This window comes from Zingiber officinale, chromosome 2B (assembly GCF_018446385.1).
Source record: "Zingiber officinale cultivar Zhangliang chromosome 2B, Zo_v1.1, whole genome shotgun sequence".
Lineage (NCBI taxonomy): Eukaryota > Viridiplantae > Streptophyta > Magnoliopsida > Zingiberales > Zingiberaceae > Zingiber > Zingiber officinale.
This window is the reverse complement of record NC_055989.1, coordinates 143,565,070-143,592,303: the sequence shown is the minus strand read 5'-3', so window position 1 is coordinate 143,592,303 and position 27,234 is coordinate 143,565,070. Positions and strand designations below refer to the sequence as shown.

The 27,234-nt window shown below is 35.2% G+C and overlaps 1 protein-coding gene across 1 annotated transcript; it reads right to left on the bottom strand.

Annotated features, from left to right (window-relative positions):
- Positions 1-6,654: 6,654 nt before the first annotated feature.
- Positions 6,655-27,234, bottom strand: LOC122047546 (ABC transporter B family member 26, chloroplastic-like). The gene is made up of 18 exons (XM_042608902.1): positions 26,659-27,234; positions 25,671-25,798; positions 24,258-24,300; positions 24,093-24,137; positions 23,853-23,975; positions 23,670-23,773; positions 19,752-19,806; positions 19,609-19,679; positions 18,611-18,713; positions 17,661-17,871; positions 16,482-16,555; positions 14,075-14,131; positions 13,859-13,933; positions 9,800-9,874; positions 9,435-9,716; positions 9,280-9,344; positions 9,152-9,212; positions 6,655-7,114 (listed from the first exon to the last, which is right to left on the bottom strand). The coding sequence occupies exons 1-18, from the start codon at positions 27,133-27,135 to the stop codon at positions 7,031-7,033; spliced, it is 2,133 nt and encodes a 710-aa protein (XP_042464836.1). The 5' UTR covers positions 27,136-27,234; the 3' UTR covers positions 6,655-7,030.

Genomic DNA, 27,234 nt, shown 5'->3' with positions numbered 1-27,234 from the left:
TTCATCGATGCTTTCGATGCTCATTTCGGACGAGCTTGCTTCGTCTACTTCTTCTTGGTGACTTGCCATTAGCGCAAATCCGGCGATGACTTCAATTTCCTATTCGGACGACGTTTCGTCCCACGTCGCATTCATATTCTTGTACTTGTTCGCTTAGGTCGGCTTCTTGTTCTTGCTCTTGTCCTTGTCTTTCAATTTAGGACAATTATCTTTCACATGTCCTTCTTCATCGCAGTGGTAGCATCTTATCCTTCTTTTTCTACCCTGCACTTGATTAAATTTTTTAGTTTTAAATAACTTTTTAAATTTATATACCATCAGTGTTGTTTCATTATCATCGAGAGAAGATTCTGAATCTTGTTTGTCCACCTTTACCTTTAAGGCAATGTTATGCTCCTTCTTCGAACATGTACATCTCGTTTCATGAACTTCAAAATTTGAAAATAATTATTCTAAATTAGTTGAATCTAGATCCTTAGATATATAATAAACATTTACTAATGATGCTCATTCAGTATTTCTTGGGAATGCGTTAAGAGCGTACCTTAGCGAATCTCGGTTACTTACCTTTTCTCCGAGATTCGTGAGTCCAGTGATGAGCTCCTTGATCCGGTTTGATGTGCAAGAGCGTACCTTAGTTGAATCAGTGTGCAACGATTTCGCCTTCTTCCAGTTTGATGTTGCTGATCTGGTTTCTGAGCAAATCTCGTCTCGCGAGTTTCGCCTCCGAGGTTCTTTCGTGTAGATCCAGGAATTTTTCCCAGGGCTCTTTTGCAGACTCGTAGGCTCCGATCCGGTTGACTTCTTGTGACGGTAAGACACTTAGCAGATGGAACTCTGCTTTGTTGTTTGCTACGAAATCGGTCTGCTCCTTTTTGTCCAGTGATATTTTTCTTTGCCTTCGAGTGCTACAAAACTAAATTTCATTATTAAAAGCAAATTGAAATTATTTTTGAAAAATACCTCCATCTTCTTCTTTCAGTTGGCGAAATCCTCCTCGAACTTTGGTGGGTAGATGCTTGATCCGACCATCTCGTATGCTTCGTTCGACGGTTAGTTCTCCTGAAGTGAACCTCGCTCTGATACCACTTGTTAGCCCAGGTAGACCGGAGAGGAGAGGTGAACTAGCTAAAAAAAATCTTCCTCGACTTTTAACTCAGATTAGTATTGTAAAAGAAACAGAATAAATAAACAACCAAAAAAACGAGGTAAAAAGAGTTACTTACTTACAACTGGGGAGGTTGTTAATCCAAGGAAAGTAAACGTACTAAAGATCTCATTCTTTAAAGGCGGAGAAGCCTCTTACACTCATTGGAAGCTCAGAAAATAGCTAGGAAATAAATACCGAAGTTGTTACTCTATTTCCTAGGTCCAGCAGTCTTTTTATAGCCCCTGGGAAAAGTTATCCGTGGCTAGAAGGCACCTCGAATGGGTTGGAAGGCGCCTCCAGCGAGGCGCCAAAGGAGCTTTATCCTTTGGCAACGGCTAAACTCAGCTTGGTCGAAGGCGCCTTCCAAGGTGCCCTCGTACTGCTCATCAAAAGCGCCTTCCAGACATGGAAGGCGCCTTCCACAGTGAAGGTGCGAAGGCGCCTCGGAGGCGCCTTCAACTCTCTTTGTAGGCGCCTCCAGCAGTATTTCCAGCCTTCTTTTTGCTCTTCTGCTACTCCGACCGCTTGGGTGATCACGGCCATCCGGGATAGGGCTTACCCGAACCTATTTCCCGATCTTCTCCTCGAGCAGGCTTCCGCTCCAGCTTCTCGTCCCTCGGATCACCATGCACGTCCTTCTCGTCCACCAGTGTACTCTTCCGCAGCACCTCGTCCCTCAGACGCACCGAGTCCGTCGGCTTTCTCCCGTACCGTCCTTCTCACTAGTCGCGTCTTCCGTTCGACTTCCTATGCTCATAAACTCCTGCACACTTAGACACAGAGTTAAACACCAACAGGACCTAACCTGACTTAGTTGATCACATCAAAACTACCACGAGGTACCAACAATCTCTCCCTTTTTGATTTGATCAAACTCAAGTTAAGTTAGGGTAATTAAAAAAATTTCTAATTTTTGCAAGTAAAAAAAAAGTCAACTTGAAGTTGACTGCGGTTCGGGCACCCGGACTAGTCTGGTTTAACTGGGGCACCTCAGCAAGGTGCCCATGTGCGAAGGCAGTCAGGGTGCCCGGAATCCTTCCAAGCGTCCGGACCAAAAATTTTATCGAAATTCGTTCTGTCGCGATCCGTTGACGTCAATAAAATTTTATCCACACTCAAGCGCCCGGAACCCTTCTGGTGCCCGGATCAGACCTATAAATGCAACCCTAATTTCTGTAGTTAGAACATCACTTGTAAAATGACTACTATTCTTGTTCTACTACTTTTGTGAGCTATCAACGTTGTAAAGAGGCTACTCCGCCCAAAGTAGACTTAGTGAAGTTCATTTTTCTAGGATTAGCAATCATCTGATTGCAAACCTAGTAAATTCTCTTGCCTCTGCTTTTTAATTTATGCATTTGTGTTTTGTTTTTATACAAGTATTTTCTTAATTACGTATGAAACGTTGAGAAAGGTTGATTTTGATTTTCAGGGTAATTCACCCTCTCTTGTCGGCTGCTAGGAGACCAACAATTGGTATCAAAGCAAGGACGCTTCAGAAGGACTAACCACCAACCAAAGCAAAATCAATGGTCGGACCAAGCCTCATCCCACCAAAGTTTGAGAGGGAGTTTGCACACTGGAAACGTTGAATGAAGGTATTTCTAAAAACTGACTTTGAAATTCTTTTAATAATTAAGTATAGTTTTGCAGTTCCAAAAGATCAACAAGGCGTAGAGAAAGAAGAATACCTCTGAACGAAGAAGGAGCAAAGTGATTTGGTAGCCAACAGTAAAGCGGAATATTACTTATTAAGTGTAGTACCGCCAGAAGAAGTAAATCGCATCGGAAGTTACACATCGGCAAAAGACCTCTGGGAGAACTTCCTGGAACTCCACGAAGAAAATCCGAAGCAAAACTAGCACGACGGGACATTCTTCAGAACAAGCTAACGAACATCTGTATGGGAAAAGGTGAGAATGTAGCTGAACTACATGCAAAGATCAAGGAGTTAATCACCAGACTGGTCAACCTCGGCGAAATGATAACCAACCGGGACTCGGTACGCTACACACTCAATGCTTTTTCTAGGACTCCAGAATGGACCTCGATAATCGACGCATACTACATCTCGAAGAACCTGGAGGCAAATACCCTAGAGGAACTCTTTTCAACTTTAGAATTACATGAAACCAGATGTACAGGGGCAACAAAAGAATCAAGCCAGATTCTGGCACTAAAATCCACCAAAAATGATAAACTTGAGTTAGACTCATATATGGAAGGAGACCAAGAAACTTACATGTTAAGGAAATTTAGAAAAAAAAAAGAAATTAGATCTAACAAATTTAAAGAAATACATAATAGAAAAAATCCAAGAAATAAAAGAAAAGTTCGATGCTACTAGTGTCAAAAGGAGAGGCACATAAAGGAGAACTGCCCGGAACTCAAAAAAAAAGACAAGAAGCCCAAGCAAAACAAGCACAAGAATTTCAAGGTCACTTAGGACGAAAGCTCATCATCCGAGTCAGAAATAAAAACATACGTTGGTCTAGCATTGATGGCTAGCTACAAAGAACAAAGCACCTCAGACACTAGCATCAATGAAGGAGGAGTGACTTCAAACGAATGCAGCGAAGTAGGGGAAGAATCAAACTTCATATCTGACATGATAAGTGAGGTATGTCTCTTACCACCTGATCAACTATATTTCGGCATTAAATCAATGGCAAAATCAATATGCAAATTGAAAACTAAAAATGACAATTAAAATATGAAAATTTAGAGATAAAAAGAACCTTAGTGAAATCATGCTTAATAAAGAATTATTTAATAAAGGATCTAAATAAGTTAAAAATTAAAAATTAAAAATTCTAATTTGAAAGAACAAATAAAAAATTTAAAATGTTCAAATTTTTCTACTTCAAATTTTAAGAATTATAAAGGATTAAATTGGTATTATAGATTTCACAATGATCAAATTAGAAGAGTAATAAAAATATACATCCTAAGAAAATACATGATTAACCCAATTGGAAGTAACCTATATTGAGTTTTAAAATCATGTTTAGTTTAAATTATGTATATTTCTAATTTAAATTTGATTTAATATTTACCTTTTAATTGTCCAATGTACCAAAATATCTCTTACAATTTTTGTTCAAAAATTAATTAGCTATTAATTTTTTTGAAAAAGAGGAGTTTATTTTGTACATGTAGAAATTTTTTTCTACATTTTTTAAAATTGTTTGATCATTGTATTATTTTTTATGAATTTTTATTTAAATATTATATCTTGCAAATTTAAAATATATCATAGAGTTATTTTTTATAAAATTTATTTTTCTATGAAAATTTATTACATTTTCTGTCCAAGAAAAATTTTATGAAATTTTTTTACTTTTATTAATGTTTTTGTGAATTTTCTATTAAAATACTAATTTTTAATGTTAAAAATTCTCTAATACCCAATTTTTGAAAAAAAAAATTGTAAAAATATTTACTCTAGTATATTCTTAGAAATTTTTCAAAATTTTTTCGAACCTCAAAACTATTTTCTTAGACATGTTTTAGAAAAAATCCATCCTTATATAGTAAATAATTATTTACTATTTAAAATTGCTCATGAAAATTTTTGGATGTGTTTGATTAACGTTTAGAAAAATCACAAAAATCAAAATTTCGAGTATACTAGGTATAAGTCACTGGTTTTAATTTGAAGTATAAATTCGTTAGACCTTATTTCAACTTAATTTAGTAAGAAACCTCTCTTTTTAATGTAAACAAAGGAGAAGAGTGAGAAGTTAAGTTTAAGAGGAGGTACATTTTTTAAAATATTGCATATCTACTATTTCAAAACTTGCAATTTCGTTTAATGTCTTTATTTTAATATCTTATTTTATCGTAACTTAACTTGGGTTGATCCACATCAAAAAGGCGGAGATTGTAAGTATCTCATCATGATTTTGATTTGATCAACCAAGTCAAGTTAGGTCTTGTTATTATTGTGATGTCTTGTGTCTAAGTGTACAGAAACTTAGGAGTACAGGAAGTCGAGCGAAAGACGTAGCTAGCGAGAGGAATGGCACAGGAGAGAACCGACAAACTCGATGCGTCCGAGGGACGAGGCGCTACGAAAGAGTACGCTTACGGACGAGAAGGAGGCGCGCGACATTTCCGAGGAATAAGAAGCCGAAGCGGAAGACTGCTCAAGAAGGCCGAAAAATTGATTCAGGTGAGTCCTATTCTGAATGGCCGAAATCACCCAAGCGAGCGGAGCCGGAGCGGAAGGCCCGGACGAAAAGTCAACTTGAAGTTGATTGTGGTCCGAACGCCCGGAGTTATTCCGAGCGCTCGGACCGGTCTAGTTCAGCCGGGGTGCCTTGCCAAGGCGCCCCTGTGCTAAGGTGGCCCGAGCGCCTGGAACCCTTCTAGGCGATCGGACCGGAAATTTTATCGAGACCCGTTCCATCGCGATCTGTTGCGACGTGGATAAAATTTTATCCATACCCAGGTGCCCGGAACACGTCCAAGCGCCCGGATCATGCCTATAAATGCAGTCATGATTTCTGTAGTTAGAACATCACTTGTAAAACGACTTCTATTCTTATTCTACTACTTTTGTGAAATGTCAACATTGTAAAGTGGTTATCCGTCCAAAGGAGACTTGAGTAAACTTCATTTGTCTAGTATTAACAATCTTCTGATTGCAAACCTAGTAAATTCTCTTGCCTCTGCTTTTTAATTTACGCATTTATGTTTTGTTTTTATACAAATGTTTTCTTAATTAAGTTTGAAACATTGAGAAATGTTGATTTTGATTTTCAAGACAATTCATCCTCCTCTTGCCGACCGCCAAGGAACACGGCCTCTAGCTACCTGTCCCAACCCAAACTACAATCTAAATGAGAAACTGACTCAAGGGATATCACAACCAATTATGACCGAATTACTGTCACGATCTAGTCTCAATTGGATTGTGGATCATCTCTTGATCCAAAAAAGTGAACAAAAGGATCCGATCTGTAAGTCAAAGGGAGCGGCATCGCAAACTTCAAGAAGACACCTATCATCCAAGGAATTAAGCCGTTGGACGATATCTTTGCATTTCTTTTCTTCTAGCCACAATCAAAAAGTTCCCATCTTCATTGAGAGATTTGGTTCCAAGCCAAGGATAAACCCTACACTAGAAAATTTGCTGTTCTTCATTGCAGAAAGCATGAAGGAGATCAATTGGGATAGAGTCCATTGAAGGAGAAAAGAATCAAGAAATGAAGTTTAAAAACAAAGTAATATAAATATTGTTTTTCCTAATTCCAGAGAAGAAAATTTGAAGAGATACACGTCAAGGTTCGCTGTTTCATGCTATTTTGAAAAGCGTGAATAGAAAGAATAGATCATACTTGAATATCATTTCAATACATAGAAAGATAACACAATGTTATACGAAGAAGCAATAAAATTACCTCCTTTTTTTTGCAACGAAATATTATAAAAGAAAAAGGAAAATATTTGTGATGGCAAAAATCATTGTTGATAGTTTTGATTTCCAATGCAGAGGGTTATTCTAGAGCCCCCATGGCAATAGGGATTTTGGCATTGAATTTACATTATTAATCCACAACTTAAACCACCTTTCTTCTTTTTAATAAGACTTCTAGCTGCGTTTGTACAACATGGTCCTTGCAAATTGAGCAAATGAAACAGCACCATTTATGGTGCACCTCCTATGATAGCATTTGATCATACAACATGGTAAACAACATTTGAGGCCTTGCAAAAGAATGCTTTACATTTGTGGAAATTAATAGCAAACGTATCTTGTACATTATACTGATTCTGTGGAATGGACCATCATGGTTCGGGCAAATTTATGGTTGCTCCACTCAGATAAAACCATGGAGCGATCCGACGAATCTCCTAATGAATTTGTAGGTTGAACTAACATGCAAACGGATTGGCTTGCCGTTTTACTAACTGTGCGTATAAGCCATCCTTTTCAATCAGCTCTTTATGGTTCCCCATCTGCATTTTAAAGAAAGAAAGAAAATAAATAATGCTTGTAATTGCAAAATAGATCATTCTGCATTTAATGTGTTTTGATGATCATATGATACCCTATTTTGTAGAGATTGCTGAAACATGGAAGGAAATGCATATCTGGTAATGTGCAAAAGGAAAATATATCATTTGGAAACCATGAATGAACCTACAACATAAAATTAGTGTTCGTTATCTGACTTGATCCCTATTAGTGTTGACCAAGTCCAGTTTAAGAACATTACTGTCGCATGGATTACTGTTGATAGATCAGAGATGGTGTCTCAGAGGCCGACAGCATCCTTTAAGCCATGCAGATAATAGGTTTAGAAGTGCTTTTCTTTGACAGCAGTCGTACTATCTTATTGCAACAAGTGAGACTTTGTTGATTAATATGATTTATAATAAATAAATCCAAGAAAAACGTTAATTGGTTAGTGTGTGGCCCTTTATAATTGGATATGATTTACAATTAATATGCTGGTGTCCTTGGCAAGACCCAGTTGGTGCTCTCGGTAGCAAAGTATTAGCAAATTTGCAGATGATAACAAAAGCTAATGGATTTAGATGCAAGCATTGTTGCTTTCCCAGTGATGTGAAACATCACAATCATGACGAGAAAAAAACAAAATCCTAGCATTCTGTCTCTATTACCATTGCTCTTAATGTTATTCTTTAATGTTATATTTTTCGTTAATTTATTGGTCTTACATAAATTTTGTAAAGAACGGTAATTATTGATAAGCAAATATTTTGTGTACTTATACTAATGCTTGATATATTCGATCCGCAAGGATATCTAAATATTGTAATATTTAAATAAATAATATTTGTTTATTGATCACTTTATTAAAAAGGAAAAGAGCCTTAATCTGAAAAATAATCTACATGTGGACATTCAAGTTAACTATTGAGGGATTTTTTTTTATAATCCAAATATCCAGTTCTTCAAACCAACTAATGACCAGCCCGGCCTACTGAAATTTTCCACCGGTCATCAGGGCAAATCGAGAAGTACTAATGGGGGCCCATCCAGATGGGGGTTAATTCGATCCTGCCTGTACAGGCAGTGCCCCAACCTCTCACATTGGGATGGTGGGGCCCACACTTAAGTAGTGGGTCCCACCACCTCATTGTGAGAGGTTGGGGCAGTGCCTGTACAGGCAGGGTGAAATTTACCCCAGATGGGCAACATTCTTAGGCCCGCTTTTCACCGTAGAAAAAATTCCTTGCAGTGCGCCATAGCTAAGACTTGAACCTTAGATCCATCCGTTATCCATTGGAGGATCTAACGATTGCATCATTATCCGGGGGCAACTATTGAGGGAATTTTGTGTCATATGTTATATTTTTATTATTTTAAATTTATCAGTTTTATTAACCAATGTACCATTTGTTGGCGACTTTCAATCATATTAATTTAATGAATTGTGGTGTGGCCAATTATTATCAAGGAGAAGATATAAGCAGCAACAACAACTAAATCTTATGCACTAGGTGAAGTCGACTATATGGATCCTCCTACAATCCTACGTCATTAGGCTCTATTCCCTAGTATAGTATCATCTATATTTAAATTAATTTTATCCTAATTCATCGTTACTAATGAAGTATTCTTTGATCTTCCTCTTCTTTAATGTACATATAGAAGATTAAAAAAAGATATGATAATTGTAAAAGAGAAAATTAACACGATGGAACTAGTTCTTTAAGAAAATAGTTTCTTTCCATGGCCATAATGTGAGTGTAGTTCCATTTTTATTGTTTATTTCGTTCCTCCTTTACATTATATGTTTGATATTTCCAATTTTTATATTTACATGTTTGTTCAAATTTTTTGATTGAGTAAAAGAAAATTATACATATTAGAGGGAATTGATACAAATTATATTCAAGACTAACAAATTTTTAAAGAATGGTAAACTACATAGTAAGGGCGTTATACTAGTTGTTGTAATAATTCATTGAATGATTGAAAGAATAAAAAAAACAAAGCCTATGATAGGAGATAATAAGGAATACCTCAACAATACTTCCGCTATCCATCACTATTATCTTGTCGGCTGCTTGTATTGTAGATAACCTATGAAACCAAACATAAGGTGAGGATGACAAAATAGCTATCACTGATTATAAATCTGTAAACTTACCTGTGTGCTATTACCAAAACAGTCCTCTTTACACTAGACCTATTTTGCACTAAATGAAGAACCTCCTGTGACAACCCAAAAACAAAAGGAGTTTAGAGTTTTTATAACTTTTGCAAATTCATACTTTTAAACTTTTATTTATAGTTAAACAATACCTTCACATAGAATTCACTTTCTGCATCAAGTGCACTAGTGGCTTCATCAAGAATCAAAATTTTTGGGTCTCTAAGAATAGCCCTGGCAATAGCAATTCTTTGTTTCTGACCTCCACTAAGAAGAGCATCATCAACAAGTGTCTCGTAGCCATTGGGAAGAGATGATATAAATTCATGAGCGTATGCCTGTTTTGCAGCCCGTTCCACTTCCTCATGACTTACATCTCTAGGACACCCGTATCTTATGTTGGAGCTGACATCCATGCGGAACAGTCGTGGTTCCTACTAATCAAATAACTTGAACCTGAAGTACTAACATTTATTAAGTAGAAAAATATGGATTTTAGAACTATAGATTTGCTTACCTGTCCTACATATCCAATATTCTTCCTCAACCATTTGATAGACAAATCTGTAAGAGGGACTCCATCGACTAATATCTGCATCGGAAAATACATTTTTACATGATAAAGCTACACTTATGGATAGAAAAAAGTCAATGGAGAAGCAATAATAAAAAAAGATAGTCAATAGACAAACACTAATATATTCTGCAACACATAAATAGCACTCTGAAAATAACAAAATTGTATTTGAATCCATTATATAAATATATTTGACATCAACTATGTTGCAAAGGTAAATGACTATTTCTCTTGATAATGGTCGGTTAATAACACGATTAAATTTTTTAAAATATTTTCAGATTTATAATATTCATAACACCCTCATAAAAAAGATTTTGGCTTTGTAATTGAAAATACTTGGATAACAGAATTGATCAATATGAAAACAAATATATTATCAAGGATTATTTTGTGGAAGTCAACCATCAATGTGGTCAAACAAATTAGAAAGTTAAGAGCCTTACATTAAGCTCGTATTTTATTAGAAACACGGAATCTAAAAGTTATATTTAGTCCCGCATGACCTATTAGGTTTTGTTAGTATATATGGAACCTATATATATGGATATAGTTCCTTTACTAAGGGAGTGTTTGGTTTAGGGGAATAGGAGTGAAAAATGAGAATCATTGATTGTCATTGTTAATGTTTGGATTATAGGAATAGGAATGCAAATAAGGGAATGAATCCTTGAAATTGGGTAATAACTCGTTCCCATGTATCTCCCTTTCAATGAGTCATTACCCTATTTTTATCAATCAAAATATTCTCTTATTCCAAAAATACCCTTGACCTAAAATTAAAATTTTCTCCCTTAATATCAAATATCAAATATCAAAATATATTTATTTATTTTTTCTTTCATATCACTTCTTTCTCCTTATTCTCTCTCATCATATTTTCTCTCTCATCGTTTTATCACACGCTTTCTCTCTCCTATCACTCTCTTTCCTTTTTTCTCATTACACTTTCTCTCTCATCAAATTTTCTCTCTCCTCAATCTCTTCCATCGCACTCTCTTTTTTTTTTTTTCTCATCATACTTTCTCTCTCATCATATTTTCTCTCTCCTCAATCTCTCCCATCACACTCCCTTTTCTTTTTTTTTCTCATTACACTTTCGCTCTCATCACACTTTCTCTCTCCTCAATCTCTCTTGTCACACTCCCTCCTTTTTTTCCTCAACACACTTTCTCTCTCATCATACTTTCTCTCTCCTCGATCTCTCCCATCACACTCAATGTTCTCTTTTTTTCATCACACTTTCTCTCTCACCATACTTTCTCTCTCCTCAATCTCTCTCATCACACTCTCTCTCCTCATTGTTTTCTCATTATATTTTCTCTCTCTTCATCCTCTCCTATCATACTTTCTCTCACATCATATTTTCTCTCTCATCTTCTCTCATCATTCTCTCTCCTATCACACTCTTTTTTCTCATTTTCTCTCATCACACTTTCTCTCTCTTCATTCTTTCACATCACACTTTCTCTCTCTTCATTCTTTCTCATCACACTTTCTCTCTCATCATACTTTCTCTCTCATCATTCTCTTTCATCATATTTTTTTCTCACATTCATCTTTCTCTCACATCTAATTTTTTCTCTTATTTTTCTTTAAGGGTAAAAAAGAAAATTTTGATTTATTCCGATAGAAAATATGCAACTAACCAAACATTGCTTTTAAGAGTGATATCCATGCTCATACCCATTCCCATTCCACAATATAATGATTCTCATTCCGATTCCTATTCCTAAGAAAGAACCAAACACCCCCTAAATTTGTTTAGAGATTTATTACTCCCAAGTTGGTAAAAGAGTTTGTTAATTTTAAGGTTTGAATTTCTTTCTTCCACTTCGATACCTTCAAGAAGAGCCTTGGCACAATGGTAAAGTTGTTGCTTTATGACCAAAAGATCACGAGTTTGAATCCTAAAAATAGCCTCTTTGCAAAAAGCAGGATAAAACTGCGTACAATGGATCCTTCCCCGACACCCCGTATGGCGGGAGTTTCGTGCACCGGACTGCTAACACTTTGATACCTTCAAGGGGAATGAGACTTGTTAGGTTCTGTTAGCGTATCCTTTCTCGTTGTCTATGGTCTTCCCTCTTCCGTCTGTTGATCACATACCACAATTTACTCTCTAACAAAACTTGAACCTGGGTCGATTTTTTAGCTTCACAGCCACATACCATTGTGCAAAGCCAAGAATGCCAAACCTTTATTTGGTGCCACTGCAACCTCCTTGCATGGCTATCTCCATCATGCAAGAAAATTATCATGGCAGAACACCAACATGATTCATGTGCTTCAATTGGCAATCTTACAAGATTTGGTGCTATGCAAGGACAAATCAATGTGCTTTAGTTGGCGAGCTCACGAGGTTGCATGCCTTTTGCTAGCAATCTCATGAGTTAGGAAAGAAATTCTCAAAAAAAAAATTATATTATTGCTCCATTTGTTCAAAGAGTAGATAGGGACTTCTTTTATAGGCTTTTTACTATTGAAGTCTCACAAAAACTTGCGGAAAACAATAGACTTAGATTTACAGATTGGTAGAAAATATATATAATGCTACTTTAGACCCTTAGGAAATAATATATTTCATGAATTGATTTTATTTAAAATGGGACTATTCTATTTGCATCATTCTCCTCTATAAAAAAAAGTCAAGAATTAGACACCTTACAAGTTGTCATTATCTTCCTCTTAGTTACTTACCTATGAATAAGAAAATGCTAACAGTTTAAATTTTCCTTAATAGGTAGTTGACCTAAGAACGTTGGACTGATGGGTCGTCCGCTGTGAACGTTTCACAATTCACTTTAGTAGTTGGTGGAAAACTTTCGTGGGACCGGATCGGTCACTCCAAGATTAGTCGGCGTAAGATAGATACCTAGTGTCAATTAAAAAAAGAAAACGCTACAAGTTATCACAAATAGAAAAAGTTGCATGTATCTCAATTGTCCTTTGTGCTAATAAATGCCAGTGTTGACACCTGGGTTGAAGGATGGCCTATGGTTGTAGGAATGTCAACGTACAAGATGAAGAATTGAATGAAATTTCCAAGTTATTATGTTAAACAAAATAAGCATTAGGAGCAAAATTTCTTTCAAGATGGATTGGTGGTGTGACTGAAGGCTCTTGAATAAATACTGAAGGAAGTGCTCGGGCTTATATACAAGGACATAATTGTTTGTATTGACCTCTTTTTAATCTATGAGGGCATTAGCAACTACTTTGAGCTTCCAATCCACCGACAAAGGCTCAACATGTGAATCTCAATTATCAACGACAGAGTTATATACATGCCAAAGCTTTGTTATGCACTGAGTACCAACAAATGCAGGAGTCAACTTTGCTGAATTATAGGTAAGTGAAAATACTTATAAATAATCAACTCAAACGTGCAATGGCATGCATGATAATTGAGTTACACATTATTCCCAAATTACCTTATACACAAAGAAAATCAGGAAGGAGTTTGTTACAGAGAATGAGAAACAATCTAGACCCTGATTCAACCAAACTTCCAATCAAGGAATAGATCTATAGACCTTACCAGTACATTAAAGGGTGACACAGCATTGTGAATGACTGGATATTGCAGATTTCTTTTCATGAAGACCAAGAAGTCTTTTATAATCTCAAAGTTCATCTTATCAAAGTAAACAAGAAGAAACCCTTGGCAAGTTTCAATGGGACTTTGAAGATTGGCATGTAGAGAAAAAAAAAAACACCAGGCACTTTAGCTGTGGTATTAGATCAAATTATGCAACCAAATATGCAGCTTTATTTAATTAAGAGATATGTTGGCACAGTAGAAACATAGTTGTAATAATATCAGAAATGGTTGTAAGGTTACATATATTCATTGGAATTTGGGACTATAGTCAGGCAACCAGAGTTAAATATTTATATCTAAATTACTTGCATCAGAGTTGCTTTATTCCCTGGCTATTATTAGTACATTCCGTTAAAGCAACAGCATCTAAGTTAGCTATATGACAGTAAGTTTACCTGGCCACTTGTTGGTTCATATAAACCCAGGAGAAGATTGACAAGGGTGCTTTTACCACTTCCACTAAGACCAACCTGAGAAAGGTATGTAAGATAAAATTAAACAAACTATAGCCTAGAAGCTATGTCATGGTATGCCATTTGGATATAATGACTAGTTGTTTTATTCATCAAGAACAAATATTCCAAATATCATAGAGCACAGAACAGACTTACAATTGCAATTACTTCATTAGGGTGTACAGACAAGTTTAATTTTCTCAGGACTGTTGCCTGCTCAAATATAAAATTCATGAAATCAGAAGATAAGTATTTTTGTAGATGCCCTATACTGATTACTGAATGATTGCATCAAACATCTGAATCAAATCAAATCTAGGATAACATATTTAGAGTAGCCATGAGAAGTTTCCTATTTTTTTTCTTGAAAATATGAAAAATTAAACTGTGCGCCGCACAATTAATGAATATAGAGATTACTTAACTTCATGTTAGTTCCACTATAATGTTTTGTTCTTTTTCCAAAAAAAACTAGGCATGGTCTTCATCAAATGTAATCTAAACAAAAAACAATAACCTTACTCCAAGTTTGTTCCTGCACAACTGTAACTTCATTCAATCTTATTGATTTGGCTCAAAATGTCTTATCCCAATGTAACCGTACCTACAGATGAGCATGAGCATCTACTCTGGTTTCTAGACTATGGATCAGAAGTTTCATGCTACAAGCGATCAGACATTACTCCCCACTCTTTTCAACTCGCACACCATTTCTCTTGTTTCTAATCCCAATAGCCCTCATGCTCTACCACATGGAATATGCTATATGTTTCTTGCAACTCTTCTTTCTATTACTCATCTGGCCGCAACATTAAATTGTTTTCTTGACCAGTTATGTACGGTATACTTAAAGGATTCAAGAGAAAAAGCAACAATTGATGGATTTGAGATTAGAGTTCTCTAATAATTGGGTGAGTTATTGTGTCTTCACTTTGCCTTTCATTTCATATCAGTGGCATTGTTATCTACATAACTGCATTCATCTATATCCAAAATAAAGAAAGAGCATGGAAATTTTATCTCGGTTGCCTTCTTGTTTTAATTGAGTCACAAATCCTGAAAATACCACTCTTTTACTCTAATAGGTCACACACACCTTGTGATCCAGTTCATAATCTCAGTCTGGTGTCTACCAACTGGATTTTTATTATTTAGTTGTCTCTATAATTGATTACTATTTCATTACTCGGCCATGGCCACTTAAGATTCACTCTAAAAATTCAAATACTCTTTGGAGTTTTGCAATCACTATCCAAATATGTTTCAATAACCATCTAAACTTTAAAACTCATGAAACACGTCTACCTACCAAACCTATTAATGTATTACATACTAGCAATATTCTGCTGGGTCGGGGAGGGGGCGGGGGTGGGGTGGTGGACATTGAAGCTCGCTAGATGTGTTGATCTTCTTGGACATAAACATCTCTAAAGATGTGGCAGCCAACTTTAATATGTGTAGTGGCTTCATGAAATCTTATCCTCCATTTTGAACTCTATGCAATACTTTATCACTAGTAGCATTCAAATCGATTAAGGCATTTATATTGCATATACTGATGAACTAAGTCATATTATTGCATTTAGTAACGATTTCTTTGATCTTCCTCTACTCCATAGACCTGTCACTCTTCATTCCTCTTCTAATTGTATAATTTGTTGGTCACCTATGAATATTTTCATACCACCTCAACCTATATACTCTGTTTTTTTCATTAATTGAAGCTAGTCTAATTGCTCCCAAATGTTAGCTTTTTTATCATCTAAGGTAACACTGAACATCTATCTTAACATTCTAATCACTACTCTATTAAATTTGTATATGTTACTTCCTAACAACCCAACCCTCTAATCCATAAAAATATAACACGTGCCACAACTTTATAAAAAGTTTCCCTTGTAGCTAAAGGGAACACCGGTCTATAAAAATATGGCACATTGTACCACAATCTTATAAATATTTTCCTTTAAGCCAAAGCAGCAGACAACAATCACAGAAGATTCGAAAAGATCGTTTCCATTTTGGCCACTTATTCCCTTATCTCTTAGTTGAATAATAGAATCAAAATATCTAAAATTTTACTTGAAAGAATTTCCATGTCTATCCATCTTAACTATTCTCTTAATTCTTTTTATATTGCCAAAACTGCAATTCATATATATAATTTTTATTCTACCTATATGAAATCATTTATTTACTAAAAAATTTCTACGTAAGTCAACCTACAAATTTAATCCAAGTACACTATCAGCAATTAATATAACATAGTTAATTATACAAGGCTTGGGTGTTGAAAAGGCAAGTGTCATAATCTTATTTGTTTCAATTTTCAACTACGGAAAAAGGAAATAAATACTTGGGAACAATTTAAGCTGGTATTGAATTCCCTGAATATGTTAAAGCATCAAAAAACTCAATCAGACATATTGAGCTTCTATTGGTAAAACCTATTGAGCAAGACTATCTTCATATAAAAGACTAGTTTAGAAACTAGTCCCATATGAATGCAGAGCCACGTTGGTTAGATTTTAACAGAATCAAGCATCATAGGCTTTGTGCATACCGTTGATCTTGAAGGATAATTAAATGAGACATCAACAAAATCAATACGGCCCTCAAGCTTCTGCAACTTTACTCCTGTCAAACAATAATAACGTCCAAGCAGTGTAAAGAACAATGTGAGTGAAGCAGACAATAGGAACTGGAAAAGTCAATTTAAATAAAAATTTGTGTTAATTGAAATAAATAGATTCATGGTTGTTATGACAAAGATTTCAAATGAGAAATGTAGCACATGAAATTTGGAGTTTATTTTATGCACAAACATTAGGTTTAGCACAAATTCACTAAAGTGACACTACTGTCAAATTTTGCCTGAAGAATTTTAGGAGCTAAAGTGAGGAATCAATCAATCAAACTTCAAGATCTCTTTCTCTCTAATGAGGCTGAGAACTACAAATTGATTGAGATGAGACAGTTTTCCTTACCGCCCGTTGTTATCCTGCTTTTGTATGCCCTAGAGGTCTTTGCAAAAGTGTTGTGCCACACGTATTGATATGCCATGCCGGAGGCACCAAGGAGGAGAAGAATTGGAAAAGTGTAGACATTGAAGATCCGTGAACAAGAAGGCAGAAGAGAATAGGAGAACCAAATCCTAACCTTTGTAACTCACCTTGCTGAAGGCTTGCACCACCTCACTGCATTGCCATCTTTGAAGAAGGCTCGCATGCTCAAGAGAAGCTTCATGTGACATCACAGAATCTACAAATGCCTTGGGGAAGCATCTGACTGTGTTGCCTTCTTCATAGAAGATTCACAACTGATTTTATTGTCTCGAGTTGTTCAGTATGCATGCCAGTCAGCGAGCGGGATGAAATGTTTCACATGCCAACCGGCACAAAACAAAATTTTAAACCTTATATTGAGGGCATTTACTCAATTGTTATGGTAAAGTTATAGACTGAATGAGACGGACTCAGAGAGGAATCACAACTATGGTGATAAGCAAATGCAAGTGCGAGAAACAAACACAAACTGGAAGATTTTTTACTTGAATACTCAATCTGTAGTTTTCTAACTAGACAAGAATTTTTTGTTGCCCTAAAATCTTTTGTATTAGAAGGCAGAGACATCTCTTGTACATTTGCATAATAGATACTTTGACAAAGAAAGGTACACCAAATCATCACAAAAACAAGAAGAAAAAAAGTCATGTAGTCAAAAAGCAATAGAAATTGCTTGCCTTCAGCTAAGAACTGTTTGCTTGGCAGTAGATCCATCAGCTCAAAAACCTTTTCACTTGCTCCTATTGACTGCATCAATGAAGACCAGTTGTCTCCCACCCACCAGGTAGAATAAATCAACCACTCAGAATATAGAATAAACTTGGTCAGCTGTTCTGCTGAAATCTGACCAGAAAGAATAGATATTCCACCTACCAGAACTGCAATAATCTGGAAATAACATTATGACAAAGGTTAGCCCAAAGATTAAAGCAAGGCATGGTGAAAATAAAGTTTCAGGTGAGCAGTGACTAAACAATTCCTTTTCACAAATTCATAAATACATTTTTTTATTTGCACTTTTTATTAAGGAATGCAGATACAATTTATTCACATAGAAGATATTCTTACCAAAAAAAAATAGTTGGATTTTTATTATGGGATCAATATGCTATGAAAACAACCAAAGGGAATAATTACGCTGACACTAGTGAACACTGGTGCCTTGGGTAATGAAAGAATCAATGAAGATGGATCACTCTCGAGACTGTCTTTGAAAGATATGGACAACAGAATTGTCACAAGATCATTGTGTCAATCAGGTAACCCCTTCCACACATACACATGTATGATTAAGAATATTTACAGGTATACCACCCCTGGGCATTTCCGTAATTACAAGGTCCTAGATCAAAGATATCTTAAAACCCCAACTTTACAAATGTGTTCGATTATAGTACCTCTCAATAAGCAGACCAGAGAAAATAGTCATTTTATCCATGAATTAAAATAATGTTTTGTATAACTTGAAATTAGAAGGATGTACACAAATTATAGTTTATGCAATATTAATGTCAGCATGCTCAATAACCTTATGAATTTAACTGAAATAAAGGTTCTACAAATTTGACAATAAACTTGAATCTAATAGTCAAACATAAGCTTCTCAAGATGCAGTGTATTAAAAGACCTGTGTTGAATGATACAGGAAATTGAAGCTTGAACTCCAAAATCCATAAGCCACACTTTGTCGCAAGCTGACTTCTGACAAACTTTTAAGCCAGTTCATATACCTGTAAAACAAAAAATTTAGATATGAGAAAAATGAATGTGTAATAGGAAGAAAATTTAGAAAACACAAGCTTTCATTGAACAAGATTCAAAGAGTAGAAATAAAATTCTAGGATTTTGAATAAGCATAAATGGAGAAGGATATATACATACATACTTTCATAATTTAGGTAAGAGCATTTGTCAAACAGTGAATTCATAAATATGCATGTGGGATTATGTGAATTGGTTGGAAGAGAAACAGAAAGGCAAATTGCCTCAAGGTTTAGAATGCCCATCTTGCTCCCTGATTGAAACAGTCAAATACTAGTGCTTACCACACCGATATCATACAGCTTGGAAAGCGTTGTGGAGGGGAAGGATGAGGACGAAAATGGAAGAAGCAAAAGAGGAAGAAAATTGCTCACACTAGCCATAGATCAACATGAACCAAACCCCTATATGCATCCAGATCCAAGCCTTGTATGTATGTGTGTGTGTGTATGTGTATATACTTTTGTTGATTGACAAGAGATTGGTAGGATCATTATTGATTGCACCTTCTGTTTGATTTTCAAGGATGTGTGGGTTCAAAAGAGAAGGCGCGATCAATGAGCAGGAACTGCTCTCCAGCGAATGGTGGCTGATAAGAAGAGGAAGAACTCCACTTGCGCTCTAAGATCATGTTGCTCTTCAGTCACCTTATTCTACTCTCCTGATTATTCTCACATGAAAAGGACTGAGACAAGCACATGCATTGCATTCGTTTTCAGCGGATGGGTGAAATAGGTAATTTTCAAAAAATAATAATAATAACTTGTACCAACATTGTTTGGGTTTTGGGCCTTTTGGCACATAAACAGAACAATAAATTTCACATGACTACCAAGAAGAGCAAAATTTAAAATCTTGACTTACCTTCCAAATTCTTGTTTTTCTGTCCCATAAACACGGACTGTCCGGAACAAGGATAATGTCTCTTGTGCTACCTGAATCAGAGAACAATGACTAAGAAGAAGAAACATAAGCAGCATTTGACAACATCCAAAAACTCATCTTACTTCATTAGCACTTGCAACAAGTTCCTGAGTTAACTTTGCCGCTTGCTTCTGGTATCTACATAAAAAATAGGTAGAATGAGAACAGTTTTCCACCAATATAGGAAATATAAGAATTTTTAAATATTAGTGCTTGAAGGAACCAACAATTAAGCACAAAGGTGATTACAGCAGGGATCTTGCCATGACATATAAGATTGAGCTTCATTGTAAACATTAATTGCAAAAGGATGTTATCTTAGTTATTAAAACCAGACTAGACCAGCCAATCTGACCGGAAGAATTAAGACTCAAGCCCATGTCCGGTCCAGTTGGTAATTGGATTAGGCATGCAATCAAACCAAACCAGAAAACTCCACTGTTTTGATAAAATCTGGCCTGGTAATGTCCTCTCTCATCCCACAGCATGCAATCAAACCAAACCAGAAAACTCCACTGTTTTGATAAAATCTGGCCTGGTAATCTCTCTCTCTCTCTCTCTCTCTCTCACACACACACACACACACACATTGGCATTAGCCACAGCAGGCAAGAAGTTCCTCAACACCTTCATGAAACCATTCTTTGAAAATTGCCACTACAAAGGTCGATCTTTTTATCGCTCTTCTTATTTTTCTGTGGAATTCTGGCCTTGCACAGCAATTTGCTACCATCAAACTGTCAGTCTTCTTCCAGCTAGGGGTGTAAACTAGTCAAGCCGCTCGTGAGCTATTCGGGTCTCAGTTCGAAAAAAATTCGTTCGAGTTTGTTCGATTAAGTTAACGAGCCGAGCTCAAGCCTGATTTCGAGCTCGAAAACATTATCGAGCTGAGCTTGAGCTTAACAGCATTTGATTCGTGAGCTCGCAAACATGTTCGTTTAGAGGCTCGCAAACACGTTCGTTAAGAGGCTCGTTCAAGGTTTAAAATTTCGATCCGTGCCAAGGTTTCGGTCTCAAATCAGAATGATATAGTTTCAATATTGTATCGTGTCGTGCCGATACGGTTTTGGTATTTTTTTTATTTATATATAGTAATTATAAGATAAATATGTTTATGGTGTGTATAAAAATAAGTTGTATATTGATTTTGTATAAGTTCTCAATTATTGAACAACTTAATATTGTTAGAAAAAAAATTAAATATAATTTTCATTAAATAAAAATGATCTATCAATAACTTAATTAAATATAATTTTCATTAAATAAAATTGATCTATCTATAATAATAATAAGTATATAAATTAATACAAAGATATATAATAATTATATAAATTAACTATTTATTCATTTTATTAATTATTAATTAAATAATATATTTTTTAATAGTAAAAAAATATCAAGTAAAAATTATAAAATAATAAAAAATTATCAGAATATAAATCTAAATTATTAGAATTTTTTTTAAATTTAAAACTTTTTAGAATTTTTTTAAAAAAATAGAATTTAAAAAATATATATAATTTTTAAAGAATTTTTTAAATGAAATTTAAAATAATACAAAATAATAAAAAAAAATTAGAATATAAATAGAATTATTATATTTTTTAAATGAAATTTAAAATATTAAAAAATAAATTTTTAGAATATTAATTAATAAAATTTATTTTAATTTTAAACATATTTTTATATATTTTATTAGGATAATTTAATTAGGGTTTATAAAAACCTGTTCAAAATATCACACTTACCTTAGGAATTGTTTAAATTAATTAATAAATGAAAAATGAAAAAAAAAACGACGCGAGGCCAGACGCGATAGATAATTATCTTAAATGAGCTCGAACTAAGCTCGTTTAATTTTTAAACTAGTTTTTTTCGAGCGAACCAAACTCAAGTTATTTAATTTTATTACGAGCCGAACTCGAGTTTAAGAACTAAAGTTCAAATTGAACTCGAGTCAAACTAGAGCTTAGGGATAACGAACCAAGCCCGAGCTCGAGCCTCCACTGTTCGGCTCAGTTTACAGCCCTACTTTCAGCATTAAACATAAGCATCTAGGTCCCGCTATCCAATTCTCTCTGTGAGCCTAAAGATTAAAGTATTCCATCTTTTAATTTCTCAATTAATATTCTGAATCTCTGTTTATCGATTTGTTCATTTATTTTAATGTTTGATTTTTAGTTTAGCTATTAGTTTAGGTTTAGAATAAGAAAACAATTTGCCATTATCATATATTCAAAACTGAAAAACAATTCAAACCATGAATTTTGATTTTAAATTATATACTCTTAATTTTTTTTAATATTTATTTTTTAAGTTCTAAAAATTAGATATGTTTGTATTAGTTTATTTTAGCATTTTTAATTTCTGGTTCATAGTTATATTAACTGGAATTTCTGAGCTGACCAATTGGCCTACTATAGTTTGACTAGTGAAACAGAAACTCAGAACTTTTCCAGATTTAGTTCTGATAACTATGGGAATTATAATCAAAGGCAACAAGTATACCCAAATTTAGATTTGAAACGCTAGTCACTATGAAACACTAGTTGGTCATACTAGTACTTAGGGCATACCCATTGGTACCTGTCTATAAAGCATACTTAGTCTTACAAATTTCTGGAAACCAATGATGAGACATATCAACTACATTTTCATCACAATTTAAAATATCATTCCCCGGCAATGAGTCTTCCAGCCACACACATGGATCTTCTACCACATCGCTCAAGGTGATCTTCCTCTAGCAATGAAGTGGTATTTCCTCATCTCCTCATCCTCTTCCATCATTAGGACTTGGCATTCTGCTTCTTCTCTTTTTCCTACAGTTGCTGCTAATAATATGCAATATTGGGACCAGCACATCTACAGCACCAGCACATCCTGTTCTAACTGGGGACCCATACTCAAGCTCAGACTGAATGAGACTTTAAACCTTGAATTCAACATCTTACATTTAGATACTTATTCCACACTAAAAGTTTGTACTTGTGCCTTGTATGTATAAGAATATAAACTTCCTAGTCAAATCATTAACGAAGGAAATGAACACCAAGGACTAGGTCAAATGAATTTTAATTTAGGGTTTCATTCCATATTTTTGTGAACCAGGCAATGAAAATGAACACCAAGGACTAGGTAAAATGAGTATGAATTTGGGGTATCATTCCATATTTTTGTGAACCAGGCATAGCACCCTTGTCTTGTCAAGCATAGCATCCAAAGAGATTATGACAGAGTAAGGAAAATGGGAAAGAAAGATTAACTAAGGGAATGGTTAACATCATCAAAACCATTCTGTGCATCAATGTCACTTCTATATTTCTTATTTTGCAGGTACCTTCTCTGCCTCTTATTTCATTAAGACTATGTGCTTCTCCTTTCTCTAATTGATACAAACAAAACTAAATAGTAACAACTATTGCCAGTAATTAAAGAGAAGCATATATTAGCTACTGACCAATATTATCTTAGACTCTAGTGGTTATACATGATAATTTTAGCTAGGATCCTCCCTGCCATGCTAACATTAACATGAGCACTGAGTAAACTCGATCAAATCAACCCATATCCATTTTCTTATAATCAATAATGTGGCGGACTTTATCATGATGTGCATTTTTTAGCACAAAATTAAACACCACCACTATGTTAGTTGTAACTATTTAAAATTAGCTATCTGGATTTTTCCAGCTATTGGACAATTTTTCCACAAGATTCATCACAAAATAGATAATGGTAGTCCTATGGACCATTATTTCTCTATGTTTTCTTATCTAAAAAAGGCAATGGCTCTGTATATTCTCCTGTTTTATCCACAATGGTCAAACATACTTTACTGAAGAAAATTTAGGCTGCCAGGAGAAATATATTTTTTTTCAAAAAAAAAATATAAAAATTAAACAAACTAGCTGAAATTGTTTCGTATAAAGTCTGGAAAATTTACAAGAGTAGAACAACAATTAGAGAAAAATTTAACTAACTAGAAAAGAAAAACATACTGTCCATAGAAGAACATAATTGTTGACAAGGCAGAACAGATTGCCAATGTCGATAATGTAAGACGCCAAGATAAGATAAACAAATATATCAGTGCACCTGTTGCCTGTGTGAACAAAACAAGGGTTTGACATCCCAATTCCCAAATAATTTATACATTACTTGAGGTGAAGAATATACAGTACCTGAAGCGCATTCCGTAATATCAGATTGAGATCATTCCCAATGACACGAGATACTTGCTGACAATCTGACCCAAGTCTGCTAGTCAAGTCACCAACAGTTTCTTTGTCCAAGAAGGAGATGTCCTGATAGTAACATGACAATAAGCATAGGTTAGCAAATATTCTGATATAAAAAAACAACATGCCTAGCACTATCAGAAAACAAATCAATATGAAATTTGTCTTGGACTTAGACTTAACCTGAAAAAGTATAGCATCATAAAGCATTTCTCTCATACGCCTAACCTAGGAAATGGGGCAAAACAAATTGAGGATATGAGATTATTTATATGCAGATTATTGTGTACATGTGAAAATTCAAGAGTTTATTTTGCTTAAGAACCATTTTAAACCACTAGATATTACCAATATCATGTTTGCAATACCGAAACAGCACCCTCGTAATCCACTGTACATCAAATCAGCAATCAAGTTGTCAGAAATTGATGTCTCATCTTGTCTAATAATAATTCATCATCTTTAGCATGATTGAGGATGACAAAAAAAGTAAGCCACATAACTAGAAGCTTAAATATCAATATGTAAAAAAGGTGTCAATGGTTCTAGAATCCATGATGGTCAAACCCCAAATCAATGTTTCTGCAACTCAATATAGCATTTTCTTGTTATTGCAGCAGCAGCAATATGAGATTCCTAGAGCATGTCAATTATTTTCTGCTACTGCTGCTGCTACATTTCTTACTACAGTAGTACAGTGACAAGTATTTCCTTTGGTTTCTCTAATCCTTGCACCTTCTGCTCTTTCAGACTCATCAATTCTATTTATAAAATTTATTAGTTGCCTTTGACATGTATATCATATCAACCTATTTTCTCCCTTTTAATATGATTGAAGCTCACTTATCTAATCACTCACAAATACTAGCATTTCCTTTTTTCTATTGACTCTGCATATTCATTTAACAGTTTCATCATTGTTATATTTGCTTTTACATGTATTGCTTTCTAACAGCCTAGTATTTTGAACCATAAAATATAGTGAATTGTACCACATTCTCATAATTTTTTTCTTTTACACTGACAATAATCACCCAGTCCTCTAGAAGCTCCTCTTCATCTTTGCCACTCATTCTTTTATACTATTAATGACATCTTCAGCAACAGCCCCTTCTTGTTGAATAATATATTCAAATTATCTAAACTCTTACTCACATGAATATAATAGATGTACATTATATGTACTCAAATCATAATTTCTCTTTATTTTTGGTCCACATGAATATCTAGAGTGTACCCACGCCATTCATTCAAGTGCAGGTATGGTTAAGGGTAGAGCAATAGATACTCATAAGTCATAACAGGATCAATATTCAATATAGATATTAAATTTCTTAATCAGTACAGATATAGATAGTGAAAATTTGGTGGGTATCTTACCAGTTGACATCTCTAGAAGAAGAGGAGGCGAGGATAGAAGTTACTGGAAGGGGAAGAGGAGATGAGGATGGGTTTCTTGAAGTTGAAGGGCGAAAGATCTGGGAGAGAGAAGGGGAAAAACAATTATTGATGAAAATTTGAATTTTAATGGTGCTATTGTGGTATTTTCATCAAGCTCATTTGGGCTGATAGAAGGAGGTATTGATTTGTTATAATTTTGGAAGATTAACAAGCAGGGAATTTTTTTTTAGGTTTCATAGAAATTTTGCACCTCTTCGCCATTTTACTAGGTCAGATTTTCTTGGGGAAATAGAAACAGAAAAGTAATATAAAAACCAAAGATGGGAAAATAGATAGGGTACAGACCATACAAGAAATTACCTGCATATGCCAGATATTAAGCACAACAAAACCAGAAGCCTTGCATTTCTGTAGAACATCATAGTTTGTTGACTTTGTGCAGAAAAAATAGATGCAGTTAAGAAATGAGGTATTGATATTTCTGACAGCTGCATGACAAGAAAGAAACAACAATGATGTAGCAATAAAAGATAACCACATAGTGTTTGTATTAGCACTAAAACAAATCAGTTTAGCTCACAACAAGACTTCTAAAGAACCACAAGTTTACCATACTAATCTCTTATAATCACAGGCACTAGGAAATATAAACATGGTGTTATAGAAATAAAGGAAAATCCATTATTTGATCTTCTATACTTTGGAATTTTGAAACAATATTTACACAATGAATGAGGTACAACTGATTACATGATGATTGAGAACCCATACGATTAAACAGAAAATTGAATCATGTTCTACACACATTATACTGCCAAGTATGTGCAGGGTCAAATAGTTTACTTAGAATGCCAATTTATTAAACATAATAGTTATGTTTTTTGTGAAGTTGGTGCAAATGCATGCTAACAGAATCCTGTCTCTTTCTATAAATTGTCGTTATCTAAGTTAAATAAGAGATAAAAGATTCGTTCCTCTCAGAATCATGCAGAAAAATAATTGGAATTTGAGAACAATGCAGTCGTTGATGGAAGAGAAAGGAAAAGAGAGAAGAAGAAAAATTGACTAATGAATTGACATTTATTTACTTGAAAGGAAATGAAGGGACGGAAGCAAATGAGGAGAGAAATTTATTCCAAGTTCATCTTATTGCACCTAATCAGGCAAGAAACGTGAAGTTTGGTTAGCAAACATCCCAAATTATTTCTTTTTCCCCGCCAGCTTCCCTTCAAGTACACATCAATGAGGAGTATGATTTGTCATTTCCATTTTGTCTGCTTTTTTCTAACATAGAAATCACGTTCTTTCTCCCCTACTTCCCTACATTAAAGGCGACATAAGGCCATACCGCTGCAAAGGCAAGGCATGCAAAGGCGACGAAGATGACCAATCTGTCATTAGCCACGAGCATCCACATGCGACGGAGCGCCGCGCTAACGGACAACCCCTTCTTCCCGCTATTCCAAACTTCAGCGCTCCCCTTCCCCCATTCTATTTGCTCAAGATCCCACCAACTTCCGCCAGGAAGCACATCTCGGAGGATCGCGATGCCGGATCTCACCCGATCAAGAAGCCCCACGTTGCTGCCGCTGCTCGTCACATCAAACTCCTCAACTTCATGCCCCGGAACCGCCCCCAGAGAAAGTGAGGACGAGGAGGAGGAGGACGAGGAGGAGGCAGCCGCCGCCGCCGCCCTAAGAGGAGGGGCGAGTCGACGGCGAAGGCGACGAGGAAACGATGAAGGAAGAAGCTTCGTACGGAAATGAAGCCTTGCGGGTGGGTAGACGGCGGAAATCGCCGGGACTGGAATCGCAGCGGAGGCCATGGAAGATTCTTCCGGGGAAGGAGGACAGGTTTCGTCACGTTTGCTATCTCCTCCAGTCCACCGGACCGGGGTTAATTTTCTTGGACTTGGACCCTTGTG